The following is a 14,101-nucleotide window of genomic DNA, read 5'->3' as shown; positions in this document are numbered from 1 at the left end:
GCAAACCATAAGAGACTCTTAAAAACTGAGAATAAACTGAGGGTTGATGGGGGGTGGGAGGGAGGGGAAAGTGGGTGATGGGCATTGAGGAGGGCACCTGTTGGGATGAGCACTGGGTGTTGTATGGAAACCAATTTGATGATAAATTTCAGGAAAAGAAAAAAGAAATAAATCTTATGGATTGCCAAGGAATAAAATACATGATTTTACTCTGGCTTCTCTCTCACCACCTAATTGCTATTCAAATACCTATTTATTATTTATTTATTTATTTAGAGTGTTGGCAGGGGAGGGGCAGAAGAAGAGGGAGAAGAGAATCTTAAGCAGGCTCCATGCCCAGCACAGAGCCCAATGTGGGGCTCGATCTCACCACTGTGAGATCATGACCTGAACCGAAATCAAGAGTTGGCTGCTTAACCGACTCAGCCACCCATGCACCCCCAAATACCCTTTTAAATCTGAAGCTAGATGAATGGCTTTTGGCCCAAATGTCAGTATTTAGTAGATTTTTAACTTATGTATCTTTTCTGGACTGAAAGCTTATTGATCTATTCCTGCCAGTCTCGCTGCCACATTGATCACGTGGATGTCATTCACCACTACAAACTACATTATGCATTGCTGTCAGAGTCCTTACTGTCCTAGTCAGACTTTAGTTATGTGTCTACATCTCTAAGATTACAGTGAACCACCATGAATTGCTCACCCTCTTAGTCGTCTGCTGTTTTCTTGCTGTTGCCATCTAATTCTAAATGTAGAGCAACAGAGAGAAGAGGTAGCAGGAAGGGCATTTTTGGCACCCTGAGAAAGAATCATCCTAGAGTAAAGGTGATGTCCACTATACCTCCCTTCCTTTCTCCCTTCTTTCTCTCCTCTCTATGTTCCCCTCCCCCCCTTCTTTTCACAGAATCCACTGGCCTTAAAATGATTGCAGATTCTTCCTAGGTTCTATAAGCTCTCAGGCTTAATGGTGGCCAGGCTTAAATTTTGGTGATGTTGGGAAGTTTTCCTTTTGTTGGAACCTCATAGACATTTTAGTGGGCACATAAAAGATATCTGAACTGCTACCTCAATGCTGTTTTATATTGGAAACCAAGCAATCTTTTTACTACTTCGGTTCTAATCAAGATAGTTCCATTATTTTTGCAACAGTACTGCAGGACGTGCCACAGCATATCTTGTTTTCTCGCAGAACAAACCAAGAGCTGTAAACTCTTAAACTGGATTCACATTTATTGTCAGATTATTTGGCAATACGTTTCATTTCTGATGATTCTGTTTGATACGTTCTGGTTGTTAAAAGAAGGATGTACCATGCCAGAAGATGGCAAAGCAAACTATGAAATGTGACTGAGTCTTGGGTAATACCTATACTGTTGTTTTGTATTCTTTTGTGTGATGGTCAGTCAGGTGCAGCCCCAAGAGGAGTCAGAGGTGGAGCTCAGGAAAATAAAGTACTGTAAGTGTTAACGACAGGAACCACGGCACTCTATGCAGGACTCTGTACAAAAGACAGCAGGCTGGTCAGGAGGCAGAGGATAAGAGCAGCGGGAAGGTTTGGGTGCCTGCTTTTATTAGAGTTTCTATAGGAAAAGCAAGACAGGGGAGGATAAGCAGTTTAGCATTGGCTGGTTTGAATAATTCTAGTGAGCTTTGTGTGGGCGGTACAGGTGGCCTCTTGTGGCCTGGCACCTGGCCCTGGGATGATTTAGGATACAAGAAATTTTGACTCTGTGGATGCGAGTCACTGAAGGAAGTAGTTAGGGGTATATGGTTGGGATTGGTTGGTTTGCCTATGATAGGCATGCTTTTAGGCAAATTGTTATTATGTTTAGAAATTAGCCAGCACTGGGAGGAGCAGTCTCTCATCAGCCAGAGAAGTTTTTTTAAGATGTCAAAACATCCTAATATACAGGAAAAAAAATTGAATTACAGTATACCCATATTATTATTTACAAATGAATTTCATAGAACTAACATGGTGTAAATTATTCTTTCAAGGTGCTGTCAGTGCTAAAGCATTCATTGTTGTCCTTCAAACAACCCAGAGTCACGGAGATGTTAAAACTTTACTTCTTGTTTTCTTTGCAGTTTCTTATGAAACAGGTATGGCTGTCCTTTGTTTTTGTTTTTTTGTTTTTGTTTTATTTTTTTGAAAAGGAATGGAACTATCTTTAATTTTTATCATGCCAAATTAGTTATAGTCTTTAGAAGGTCCTATCCATTGACTAATATTTCTTACACTTGATATAATTACCAAAACTTGGCGAGGTAATGATTACCAATGTCTCTTACATTGCCATTAAGTACTATTTTAAACTGACAATCAGTTCGTTATTAATTCATGTCTGTGGTGAGTTGACTCAAACTAATAAATTATTTTTGTTCTTTAGGGCTATTTAGATCAAGAAGGTAAACTGATGGGGTTTGCTGGACTTGTATCACATTTGCATTATCATGAGCCTTCTAATCTTGTGTTTGTCAGTTTTCTTGTAAAAGGCCTTTTCCGTAATCTTTGTCAGCCAACTAGGAAAGGTAAGCTTGATGTTTTGGGTATATAATCTAAAAATAGTAACAGAGACTATATGAAGCCAACACTTGAGGAGTATTTTTTTCTACAAATATTTAGATAATTTAGAGATGCCAAACTAGATAAAATGAAGTTTTATATACCTACTAATTGTATGGAAGACAGCCATATTTTGTGACACTTATTTTAAAATGTCAATTTCTTATGAACTTTAGTGATTTCTGGACTCCAGGATTCAGAACTTATTAAATAATGTATGGTTTTTTAATAAATATTTTTTCTAATTAAATGTCACACACGCTCATCATAGAAAAAGGATATAGGAAAGCATTATGTTAAATAGGAAATTCACCATCAGTGTTTCTGTATATTTTCTTCCAATCATATTTTCTTAGACTGTAACTATATAGTATATTTAAATAACTGATATTACTTTAATTGCATAATCTAGAATCTTGCTTTCCCCAAAATATATTTTTGCCAATATCATGTAAATTTTTTGTGAATTCCATTTTAATGTCCACCTAATACTCCACTTAACACATTTTTTATTAAAACCTTTTTGATTTTTATAATTAAACCATGGACCTTTAAACAGTGTCCCTAAAAGAAATATTTTCCTTTTTGTGCTTACATTTGTTATAGTTCCTAATGCCTGGCAAATGCAGTGCCTTTCAGAGCGTTTCTTTATCTTCTATCATGAATTGATAACAACAGTTTACTTTGTGCAGTAGGTTTAGTTACTATGCTCTGACCATGCATTGTTCTGTGAAACAAGGATACTCAGGAAATTCTGTCCCCTCAAAAGCTCTGCAAGAGAAATAATTTCCTGCAAGCGGAAATACAGTTGTGTTTATTGCTATGTGTGTGTGGGTGGGGTGGGGTATGAGGGTGTATGCTATTATAAACATGGAGATAGAAAATTTGATAACTTTATGAGGCACATAATATGGCTATCACTATTTTGTAAATGAGGAAACTCAGACACAGAGAAGTTAAATAAATTGCCATGGTCACACAAATTACTAAATGTCAGAGCCAAGATTGAAATAGGAAGAGTCTGACTCTGGAGCCCAAGTTATTAAATGTAGCACCTTTTTAATCACTACTGTATAGTGCTCATGTGTTGTGAAGAATAGAACGTAAGTCAAGTTGATGGTATCTTAGTATGAGTGGCGAGAAGGTAAGACAGGGAGGTAAAGCTGGGAGGTGATTTGTGGGCTGTACTTTGGAAAGCCTTAAATGCTAGACTAAGGAGATTGGATTTTGTTTATGAGGCATTAGATACAATCAGAGATTTTTGAATAGGTGAGAGACATGATCATAAAATGCTTCAGGAAAACTGATCATAGCCTGAATTTGGGGAGTAGAATCCAGGTAAGGAGATGAGGCAATTTGTGGTTGGAATGGCTAGGGTATGAATTAGAGTGGGTGTAGCAAGAGTGAAAAAGAAGGCACAGATGTAAACTGTCAGCAGACGGAGTCATTCCTTGGTTGCTATATTTGTCACAAATTTTCAGTTTTCATGAAATGAAATGCAATAGAACATACAATTTAAATGTTAAAAATTGGATTGATACTGGTTTTTACATTTGTAACAAGACACTTTGTTTTATATAGGCTCAAAACATTTTTCTCAAGATGTTATGGAAAAGCTAGTGTTAGTATTGGCAAATCTATTTGGAAGAAGATTGCTTCCAGCGAAGTTCCAAGATACCACTCTCAAGTTTTATCAATCAAAGGTAAAATGTATGCTTCTGATAACATTAAATAATTAGTATAATTAAATAGAGCCTATCATAAGTGATTCAGCAGCAGTAGGATTTTTATCAACATAGGTTTCATTTGTTTTGTGGAATAATAATTTTTCTTTCTGTAATGACTGTTACATTTAATCTCAAATTCATAAGCTTCTCCCTTGTAAACCTATCAAAAGATCACTTGCCTTAAGAAAAATAAGATCAAGAATTTTGTCCATGTTTTCCATTTGCTTGTATGATTGTATCAAATTACAGCATTCAGCAGCTAAAGAAACCATGTAGATAATTATACATTGAAGGAACTTTAATGAACTTAAAGAAAAGTCCCTATCATTGAATCTGTAGTTCTCATAGGGTCTTTTTATGTTGAGATAGGGCTATGGTAGGAAGTATATGTTGTGAACTCTAATGTCCTCATTGAAAAAAATATTAGAATAGTCATTGAAGAAATCATTCCTTGACTCATACAGAATAGAAACAAAAAACTGTTTGCCGATTTTATTTGCAAAATATTCTTTGATCATGATTTGCTATTTTTAAATCAACATCAAATACTATTACCAATTTACTCCATAAGAATCTGAGAAAGTGGGATAGTCCGGTTGTACTACATAATCTTAGTAAAAGGTGACAAGGAACAAAAAGAGATGAGTTAATTTATATTGTCTAATTCCACAAATACAAATCTTAGGCCTCACACAATGTTGTCTTGATCAGTGAACACACCTTTAGTTATTGATCTATCATCTTCACATTTTTTCATCACATGTATATGCTTGAAGTATTGCTCGCTTTGTTTAAATGATTTATATTAAACTTGGGAAAGTCAATATCTAAATTCTCACAAAGACATCATAAAAATACACAATAAAAGAAGGTTTTGCATGAAGACCTCCTCTCTCTCTCACTGTCACTCTCTCTCGCTTTTCTTAAAGTTTATTGGAAATTTGTGCACTTCCAGGTAGGGTATAGTAAATGGTCATCATTTGTATTGCAACAGAGAGCTGTGGAAACAATGATTTGATAAAATTATACAACGGCAAGAACTTATTCAAGGTGTGATAGGAATCTCTAACCATGGTTTTTCTCCCAAAGAATTTGTTGATTCTGGACATGGTTTGAAAATGTTCTTAGCATATACAGAGCCTCTTCTGTGAGATTAAAAAAAATTATGAAAGCTTTTAGTGATCACATGGGGCTAAAGTGACAAAAACTTGAGAGACATAGTATTTCTGTGAGTGTACTGAGGATGTTTATACTGAGTCCCAGATCTGCATGAAATGTTGGGTTACTACACAACATTTTTTTGCAGTCTTATGGAATTTATTAAAGAAAACCCACGAAAAGGAAGGTTCTGCATTTATTCATAGGCTTGTATCCCCCTCAAAACATTTTGAAAGCTTTTAGAGCTGAAGGATATAAAGGGTTAGGAAGTTCTGTAGGAAAGAGGTAAATCTTTGGCAGTCTTAGGACTGAGAAAACTAGGCCCACCAGTCTCATACTCAAAGTTCCAAGAGGGTCATGACTCAGGAACAGAGATAAAATGGATATAGACTGAAACTTAATAAAACTGGAAAACAATATTAGCAATACCAACAATACCACTTTAATCTCTACTTGGATCAAAGTGATCACATCTTCACTCATTTAACCAAATACAAAAAGGGGAGAACTCACTCTGGTGGAAGATGACATCAGCCTACCAGGTCCTTTTATAAACAATTTCTGGTGAAAAAAAGGTACAAAACTAAAAAAGTGAATAAGCAAGAACATATGACCAGATGGCAGGAAGAAAAGCAGGCAATAGTAGTACACACAGAGATGATTCAGATACTGGAGTTAAGAGACAAAGAATATAAGTATGGTTAATATGTTAAAGAAAATAGGAGAAGTGATAGACAAAATTCAGAAAGATGGGGATTTTCACCATATAATTAGAATTTTATCTGATAATTTTTTAATATTTGTTTATTTATTTAGAGAGTGCATGAGCTGGGGAGGGGCAGAGAGAGAGGAAGAGAGAGAATCCCAAGCAGGCTTCACGCTCTGTGTAGAGTCTGATGCCGAACTCGATCTCACAACTGTGAGATAAGGACCCGAGCTGAAGTCAAGAGCTGGATGCTTAACCAACTGAGCCACCCAGGCACCCTTTCTCAGATAATTAAAAGGAGACTTAAGAATTGAAAAATATATCTGATCAGAATATACATATCAGAAGAAAGAATCAATGAGCTGACAGCTCAATAGAAAGTATCCAAATGGTAACAAAGAGAAAAAATTAAAATAAAGGCAGATAGCATAAGAGAATTATGGATCACATTCAAAATGTTTAATGTTATGTAATGGGAGTCCCCTAAGAAGAGGAGGGAGACAAATGGCAGAAGAGTACTCAAAACTAATAACTTGGAGTTTTCCAAAGCTGATAAAACATAGCACTCCATAGTTTCAAAAGCTTATAAGTCAAATTCAAGAAGGTTAAATATAAAGAAATATTAAACAAAAACTACTCAAAGTCAAAAAAAGAGAGAAAATCATAAACTGGCTAGAGCTGAAATAGACATTTCCTTGAAAAAAAGTACTAATAAGATTGAAGGCCGACTTTTTAACCAAAATAATGGAAACTAGAAGAAGATGGGCAAAAATTTCATCCTACTCTATTTTCATACAGAAATATGTATATATATTTTGCATATATTTTAAATATAATTTAAAATAGGGTAAATATATTGTGATTGAATTAATAACATATCAGGAAGATATGCATATATCTACCTTATTTTTTTAGCTTTATTGTTATTGAAGTATAATTGATATACAAATAATTGCACACGATTAATGTATACATCTTAATGTGTTTGGACATATGCATATACCCATGATATCATCACTATAACCAAAGTACTACATATATTCATCACATCCCCAAACTTCCTAGTGTGTGGGGTGTTTTTTTGTTTGTTTGTTTGTTTGTTTGTTTTTTCGGTAGGAACACTTAACATGATGTTTATCCTCTTGTATTTTAAAGTGCACAGTATTGTATTGTTAACTATAGGTAGTTTGTTGTACAGCAGATCTCTAGAATTTACTTACCTTGTATAACAGAAATGTCATATCCAATGAAAAACAATTCCCCATTTCTTTAGGCCCTTGCAATCACCGTTCTGTTCTCTGCTTCTGTGAGTTTGACTATTTAAGATATAAATGGAATATAAAAATTTATAAGGTATAATTTCCAAATATGTGAAATCATGAAGTATTTGTCCTTCTACAACTGGCTTATTTTACTTGGCATAATATCCTCTAGGTTCATCCATGTTATTGCAAATAGAAAATTTTCCTTCTTTTTTTTTTTAATGTTTTTTATTTATTTTGAGAGAGAGAGCAGGGGAGGGGCAGAGAGGGGGAGCCCAAGTAGGCTGTGTGCTCTCAGCACAGAGCCTGACATGGGGCTCAATTTCACAAACCATAAGATCATGACCTGAGTCGAAATCAAGAGTTGGATGTTTAACTGACTGAGCCTCCCAGGTGCCCCAGATTCCCTCCCTTTTTAAGATGGAATAATATTCTACTGTAGGTATATTCCATATTATCTTATCCACTCCTCGGTTGATGGACATTGGGTTGTTTCCATATCTTGCCTATTGTGAATAATGTTGCAGTGAACATGGGGTACATACATCTCTTCAAGATCTTTATTTCAATTATTTTGGATATATACTTCAAATACTTACTGGATCATATGGTTCTATTTTTTATTTTTGAAGAAACCTTCAAATTTTTTCCATAGTGGCTGTACCACTTTACATTTCCACCAAGAGTGTATAGGAATTCTAATTTTTCTATATTCCCCTCAACACTTATCTTTTGATTTTTTGATAATACCCATCATTAAAAGTTGAGTGACTTAATATATATGGTGGCCATTTGCATGTTTTCTTTGAGGAAGTGTCTATTCATGTCCTTTACCCCCCCTTTTTTTTTTTTGCTCTTAAGTTATAGAATATTCTTATATATTTTGGATATTATCCCCTTATCAGATAGATGGCTTAGAAATATTTTCTCTCATTCTGGAAATTCCTTTTTGCTTTATTCTTATTCTTATTCTTATTATTTGCTGTACAGAAGCTTTTTAGTTTGATATAGTCCTACTTGTTTATTTTCATTTTTGTTGCCTATGCTTCTTGTGTCATAAAAAACAAAACAAACAAAAAATTCCAAGACCCATGTCCTTATATTTTCTTCTATGAATTTTATAGTTTCAGGTCTTCTTTAAGCCTTTAATCCATTTGAGTTTATTTTTATGTACAGTGTATGGTAAGGGTCAGTTTCATTCTTTTATATGTGTATATCAAATTTTGCTTGAAGAAACTATCCTTTCCCCCCCCGTGTGTTCTTGGCACCCTTGTCAAAGATCTGCTGACCATATACATGGATTTATTTCTGGACTCTATTTTGTTCCATTAGTCTGTATGTCTTTCATTATGCTGGTACCATACTGTTTTAATACTGTGGCTTTGATATATATTGTGAAATTAGGAATGGTAATGCCTCTGGCTTTGATTTATTTTCCCCTCAAGGTCATTTTGACTATTCAGGGTGTTTTGTGATTCTGTATGCATTTTGGGATTATTTTTCTATTTCTGTAAAAAATGCCATGGGATTTTGGTAAGAATTATAATGAATCTGTAGGTCACTTTGGATAGTTTTGTCATCTGAATAGTAATTATTCTTTCAATTTATGAACATGGCATGCCTTTCCATTATTTGTGTCCCCTATAATTTCTTTCAGTGTTTTATAGCTTTTAGGTAGGACCTTTCACCTCCTTGGTTAAGCTTATTCCTAAATATTTTATTTCTTTGATGCTATTGCAAATGAGATTGTCCTAATTTTCTTTTCAAATACTTAATGTACAGAAGCACAACTTTTTTTATGTTGATTTTGTATCCTGCAACTTTGCTAATATTGCCTATCAGTTCTAATAGTTTTTTGTGTATGTGCTAAAAGAAATATATGCCTTATTGTTGAAAAAAAAATTAAAAAAAAAAAGAAATATATGCCTTAGGCAAACAAAAAATCTAAACTTGGGAAACTTGAAAATATAACAGGGCATGAAGTGCACTAGAAAGGATAATGTGTGGGTAGATAATATCGACTGTACCTAAAAATAATTGTAATGTATTATAATAAATTTATAATATATACACATAACTAAAATGCATGACATTTATAATGCAGGTGTTGGGAAGATTAAATATATTTAAATATTTTAAGGTTCTTGCAGTATTAAGAGTCGTGTAAATTAAAGATGTATTTTGTAATCTCTGGGGGTAAAGATTAGCAAAATAATGCACAAATAAGTGATGATAGAAGAAAAACTGATAAAAAAAGACAAGAACAGAGAAAATAATATATAATATATAGTCCAGATAGAAACCAAATACTAAAATAGTATATATAAACTCAACTGTGTAAGTAACTACATTGAATATATATGTGCTAAATGCATCACGTAAAATGTTAACATTTTTAGATTGTATTAAGGAAAAAAAAACCCACAATTGTATGCTGTTTATACAAATCACATCTTAGCTATATAGTCCAAGAAATTTTGAAAGTAAATGCCAGGTCAGAAAATGCCAGATCAATACCAGAAGAATCAGAAACACCTTAATTGTCTGAAAATTAACAGATTCATTTCCAAATACATGTAGGACATCAGAAGAAATAGCAAAAGAGTTAACATGGTTCTGAGACTGAAAGCATGGGTATAATACAGAGACCTGATGTAGTTGTAAGCCTTTTAACACTATTTGATTTAAAAAAAAATTTATACTTGTAATGTTTACTATGATAAAATACATCTTGGGCATAAATTAAATTCCTTAAAAAAGAAAATTAAAAAATTAAAAAAGAAAAATACATATAGGACAAAAATAAAATGGAAATTATAAAATATTTTAATTAAATACTGAAAGAAGCATACACATACAAGATGCAATTCATTCAGTGATTGTAGGGAAATTTATAGCCTTATAATCATATTGTAGGAAAGAATAGAAGCTGAAAAAAAATCAGTGATTTAATTTTCAACTTAAGAAGCTGGGAAACCAAACAAATGAAATAGAAAATCTAACTTAAGATAAATTTTACAAATATCAGGAAGGAAAATGGGACGTTACTACAGATCTTACTTTGGTCATCAAAAAGAACAAAAGGGGGATATTATGAATGATTTATGCCAAGACATCTGGCTATTTGTACAAAAAGGGAAAATTCCTAGAAAATGCAACTTTCCCAAACTAACCAACGAAGATATAAAAAGTCCTCAGTGTCTGGTATCAAAGAAATGTGATCAATTGTTTTTAAAAATCTCCATGAAAACAAAACAAATGAACAAACAAAAACAGGCCCAGATGATTTCATTGGAGAATTCTTTCAAACATTCAATGAATACCACCAATTTTTCACAAACTCTTCTAGAGGATACAAACTCTTTTTGGGAGAAAAACCTAAAATTCGTACCAAAACCCTTACATTATAACAAGCTATAGATGCTATAGAAAGCTATAGATGCATCTCTTTTATGAATGTAGGTGCAAGAATAATTAACAAAATATTGACAAAATGAATCCGGTGAGGTTTTGAAAACCTTCCCAACCAAGTGAGAGTTATTCCAGGCATGCAAGTGTACTACTTTTTATTGTTGTTTGCTCTCGAAACATGTTACTAGATTCTTTGAAATATTCAGAAGTGAAATGTAAAAGAAGTGTCAAAGGGGGGAAAGAGAAAGAGACAAACCAAGAAACAGACTTCAAACTATACAGAACACACTGATGGTTACCAGAGGGCAGGTGTGTGGAGGGATGGGTGAAATAGATGATGGGGACTAGGGACTGCACTTGTGATGAACACCCGGTGTTTTACAAAAGAGTTGAATTACTAAATTGCACACCTGAAACTAATATAACACTTTATGTTAGCTAACTAGAATTTAAATAAAAACTTAAAAAATTTTTAAAAAGAGGGTGTCGATTAAGTAGTGTGAAAGCAAATTTTTGAGAGTGAGGGTATTGATTTTTATAAATGCATATAGAAACAAAAAATGAACTTTACCTTACTTTCACAGATGAAGGAATGAAGTAGTTACATTGTTGAATAAATAGGTAACTACAGAATTATATTGCGGTGTTCTTTGCCATTCTTCCAAAGTTTCAGTTTTTGAGAAAGATATATAGATCTTTCTGAAAAATAGTTGGCCTTTAGGTGTTCTTAATGATCTTCTTGCTGACTTAGGTGTTCCTTGAGGATCTTCCTAAGGATTTTAATGATGCTTTACATGAGTATAACATGAACGTTACAAAAGACTTCGCCTCCTTCCTACTAAGTGTTTCTAAATTGGCTGATATGAAACAGGAATATCAACTCCCATTGTCAAAAATAAGTAAGTATATCCTAGCCCCATTGTGGATTAGAAAGAAAAAGTAATTTTTCTAAGAATATTTTTTCCAGAGGAAGGGTAGAGCCTGGGAAATATCAGTCTGCCTTAAAATAAGGGGATTCTTTCTACTTTCCAAAGAAAGAAACTCTTGATTATTAGAAGTCAGAAGGGTAATGGAGAATAAAATTAAATAGAGTCATTTGTAAACCCATCTTGATTAAAGGTTGCTTTTGGGGCAAGCCTGGCACATGCATTAAGGACATCTGTAAGATGAAGAGAAACAAGAGACTATTCTGTCACTTGTTTTCTTGAGAGGAAATATGTGTAGTGTTCATGAACATAGACTCTTGGCAGATTGCCTGGGTCCAAACTCTGGCTCTGCTGCTATTAGCAGTGAGACCTTGGGCAAATGAGTTCATATTCATGCCTCCATTTTCTCAAAAAATATATAAAAAAGAAAATAACATTACCTACCTAGTCTGGGTGATCTTTAAGTAATTCAGTTAATATATGTGAATACCTTAAAACAGTGCTAAGCACATAGTATACACATTAATCTTTGCTGTTATTTTTCATAAGCTATTGGATAGAAATCTTCTAGGGGAAAGTAAACAGGAAAAACTGACTGGGATAAAGGAAAAGAGTTGAGCCATGAGTAGTAATTTCCTAGTTTCACTATACCCTAACTCCTCAACTGGGAAAAAGTTAAGGAAGCAGGGCCCATAGCTTCCTGAGCCCTATTAAAGTGGGAGCAGCATGAACAAAAGCAGACAACAGTGAAGCATTGTAAGCATCCCAGAGGAGACAAAATAGGAGTGCATGAATATTCTGCCTTCATTGCAAATTAGAGTGAACACTGAATGCATAATCTGGTGCTTTTTAAGAGTAAGAATGGAAAGAATATTTCTTCTCACATGCCATTCTCAAACCTACTAATCGTGGTCTCTTGGAACACCCAGTCTTGGAAGGATTCTGAGGCCAGATCTGAGTTCAGTAGGAAAAAGCACCAAGGTAATAACAGTAATTCTATGTTAAAAGATTATGCAATTTAAATGTAGTCTTTTATTACTTGGTGGTCAAGGAACTGAAGTATGCAAAATGTTACATTGATAATTGTATTGATAGCTAACATTTATTGAATGAATTCTGTGCTGTTCACTTTATGTTAGATGTACCATTCACTTTATGTGATGTATCTCAGTCTGATGTCAGTCCTGGAAAGTTGAAGGACTCCATATGCAGCATGGTCTAGTATAGGTGCATAAAGCTCAACAGTTTGTCTGATTTTTAAAAATTAATCTATCCCAACCTGTTACGGCAAGATTTCACAGGAAAAGAATGTGAGGATTCCCAACTTGTGTCTCACTTGATGAACTGCAAAGAAGGAAGAGTAGCTATTTCTCCATTTGCTTGCCTCTCTGGAAACTCTGATGGTGATTTGTTTCAGCCAAATACTCCAAACCATGTAAGTGGAAATGGGGTTTATAAATAAAAGATCCTTAAGAAAGAGTTGGATTGGAGCACCTGGGTGGCTCAGTCGGTTAAGCATCTGACTTCAGCTCAGGTCATGATCTTCCAGTGCATGAGTTCGAGCCCTGCATCGGGCTCTGTGCTGAAAGCTCAGGGCCTGGAGCCTGCTTCGGATTCTGTGTCTCCTTCTGTCTGTGCCCCTCCCCTGCACTTTCTCTCTCTCTCTGTCTCAAAAATAAACAAACATTTAAAAATGTTTTTAAAAAGGAGAAAGAATTGGACTTACACTTCTAGGCTATTTAGAAAGGATTCAAATTTCTCAAATTGAAAAAAAACTTCAGGTGTATGATCAGAATTATCCAGGAAATGTCACTCTTGAGGCCCGTATGATTTCAGCTTTTCAATGTTGGCCTGAGGGACCCTGCTCCATTATGCAGAATTCCCAGTAATACCACTTCCCTTCTCTCTTTGTAGATTGGTGCAAGTTTGTCATGAAAAGAGCATATAAAACTATCTTCAAGCTTTCCCAGTATTGTTATAGATGCTGTCAATGCCGTATATATTCAGGATCACTAGTGTCCAAAATGGAGTGTAAAGAACTAGACACCTTGGGAATATGCTGGAAAACCCATTGAATGTTGGAATAAACTCGTAGAAATTTAATTGATATTTTAAGACAAGGTTTGAGAAGAAAAAAACTTTTGTTACATTTGATATTATGGTTTAACGCTAGTGTCAAAACTCCATCCTAGTCCAAAATCAGATAGTCCCCTATTATGTAAAATAGTCCAGTATCACTTAAAAGAATTTTGAAAACCTAAATAGACCCTTGTGCATTTTAAGTCGACACATGCATTTTAATCATAAATTCAAATAATTTCTGATGATATAATTTCCAGCTT

At 34.3% G+C, this 14,101-nt stretch overlaps 1 protein-coding gene across 1 annotated transcript in view; it reads left to right on the top strand.

Moving 5' to 3' along the window:
* The window catches only part of LOC124520577 (probable ATP-dependent RNA helicase DDX60), a 98,802-nt gene that overhangs the window by 69,485 nt on the left and 15,216 nt on the right, over positions 1-14,101 (top strand). The window contains exons 30-34 of the mRNA XM_047091550.1: positions 2,002-2,106; positions 2,394-2,535; positions 4,151-4,272; positions 11,585-11,732; positions 13,052-13,194. Of these exons, the coding sequence (XP_046947506.1) occupies positions 2,002-2,106; positions 2,394-2,535; positions 4,151-4,272; positions 11,585-11,732; positions 13,052-13,194 (660 nt within the window). The remainder of the gene's footprint in view (positions 1-2,001; positions 2,107-2,393; positions 2,536-4,150; positions 4,273-11,584; positions 11,733-13,051; positions 13,195-14,101) is intronic.

Source organism: Lynx rufus, unplaced genomic scaffold (assembly GCF_022079265.1).
Source record: "Lynx rufus isolate CCGP_SWC_20201006 ecotype Redwood Valley unplaced genomic scaffold, mLynRuf1.p SCAF_3, whole genome shotgun sequence".
NCBI classification, from domain to species: Eukaryota; Metazoa; Chordata; class Mammalia; order Carnivora; family Felidae; genus Lynx; species Lynx rufus.
Note: the sequence above shows the minus strand (reverse complement) of the source record. Positions and strands in the feature narration are given on the sequence as shown.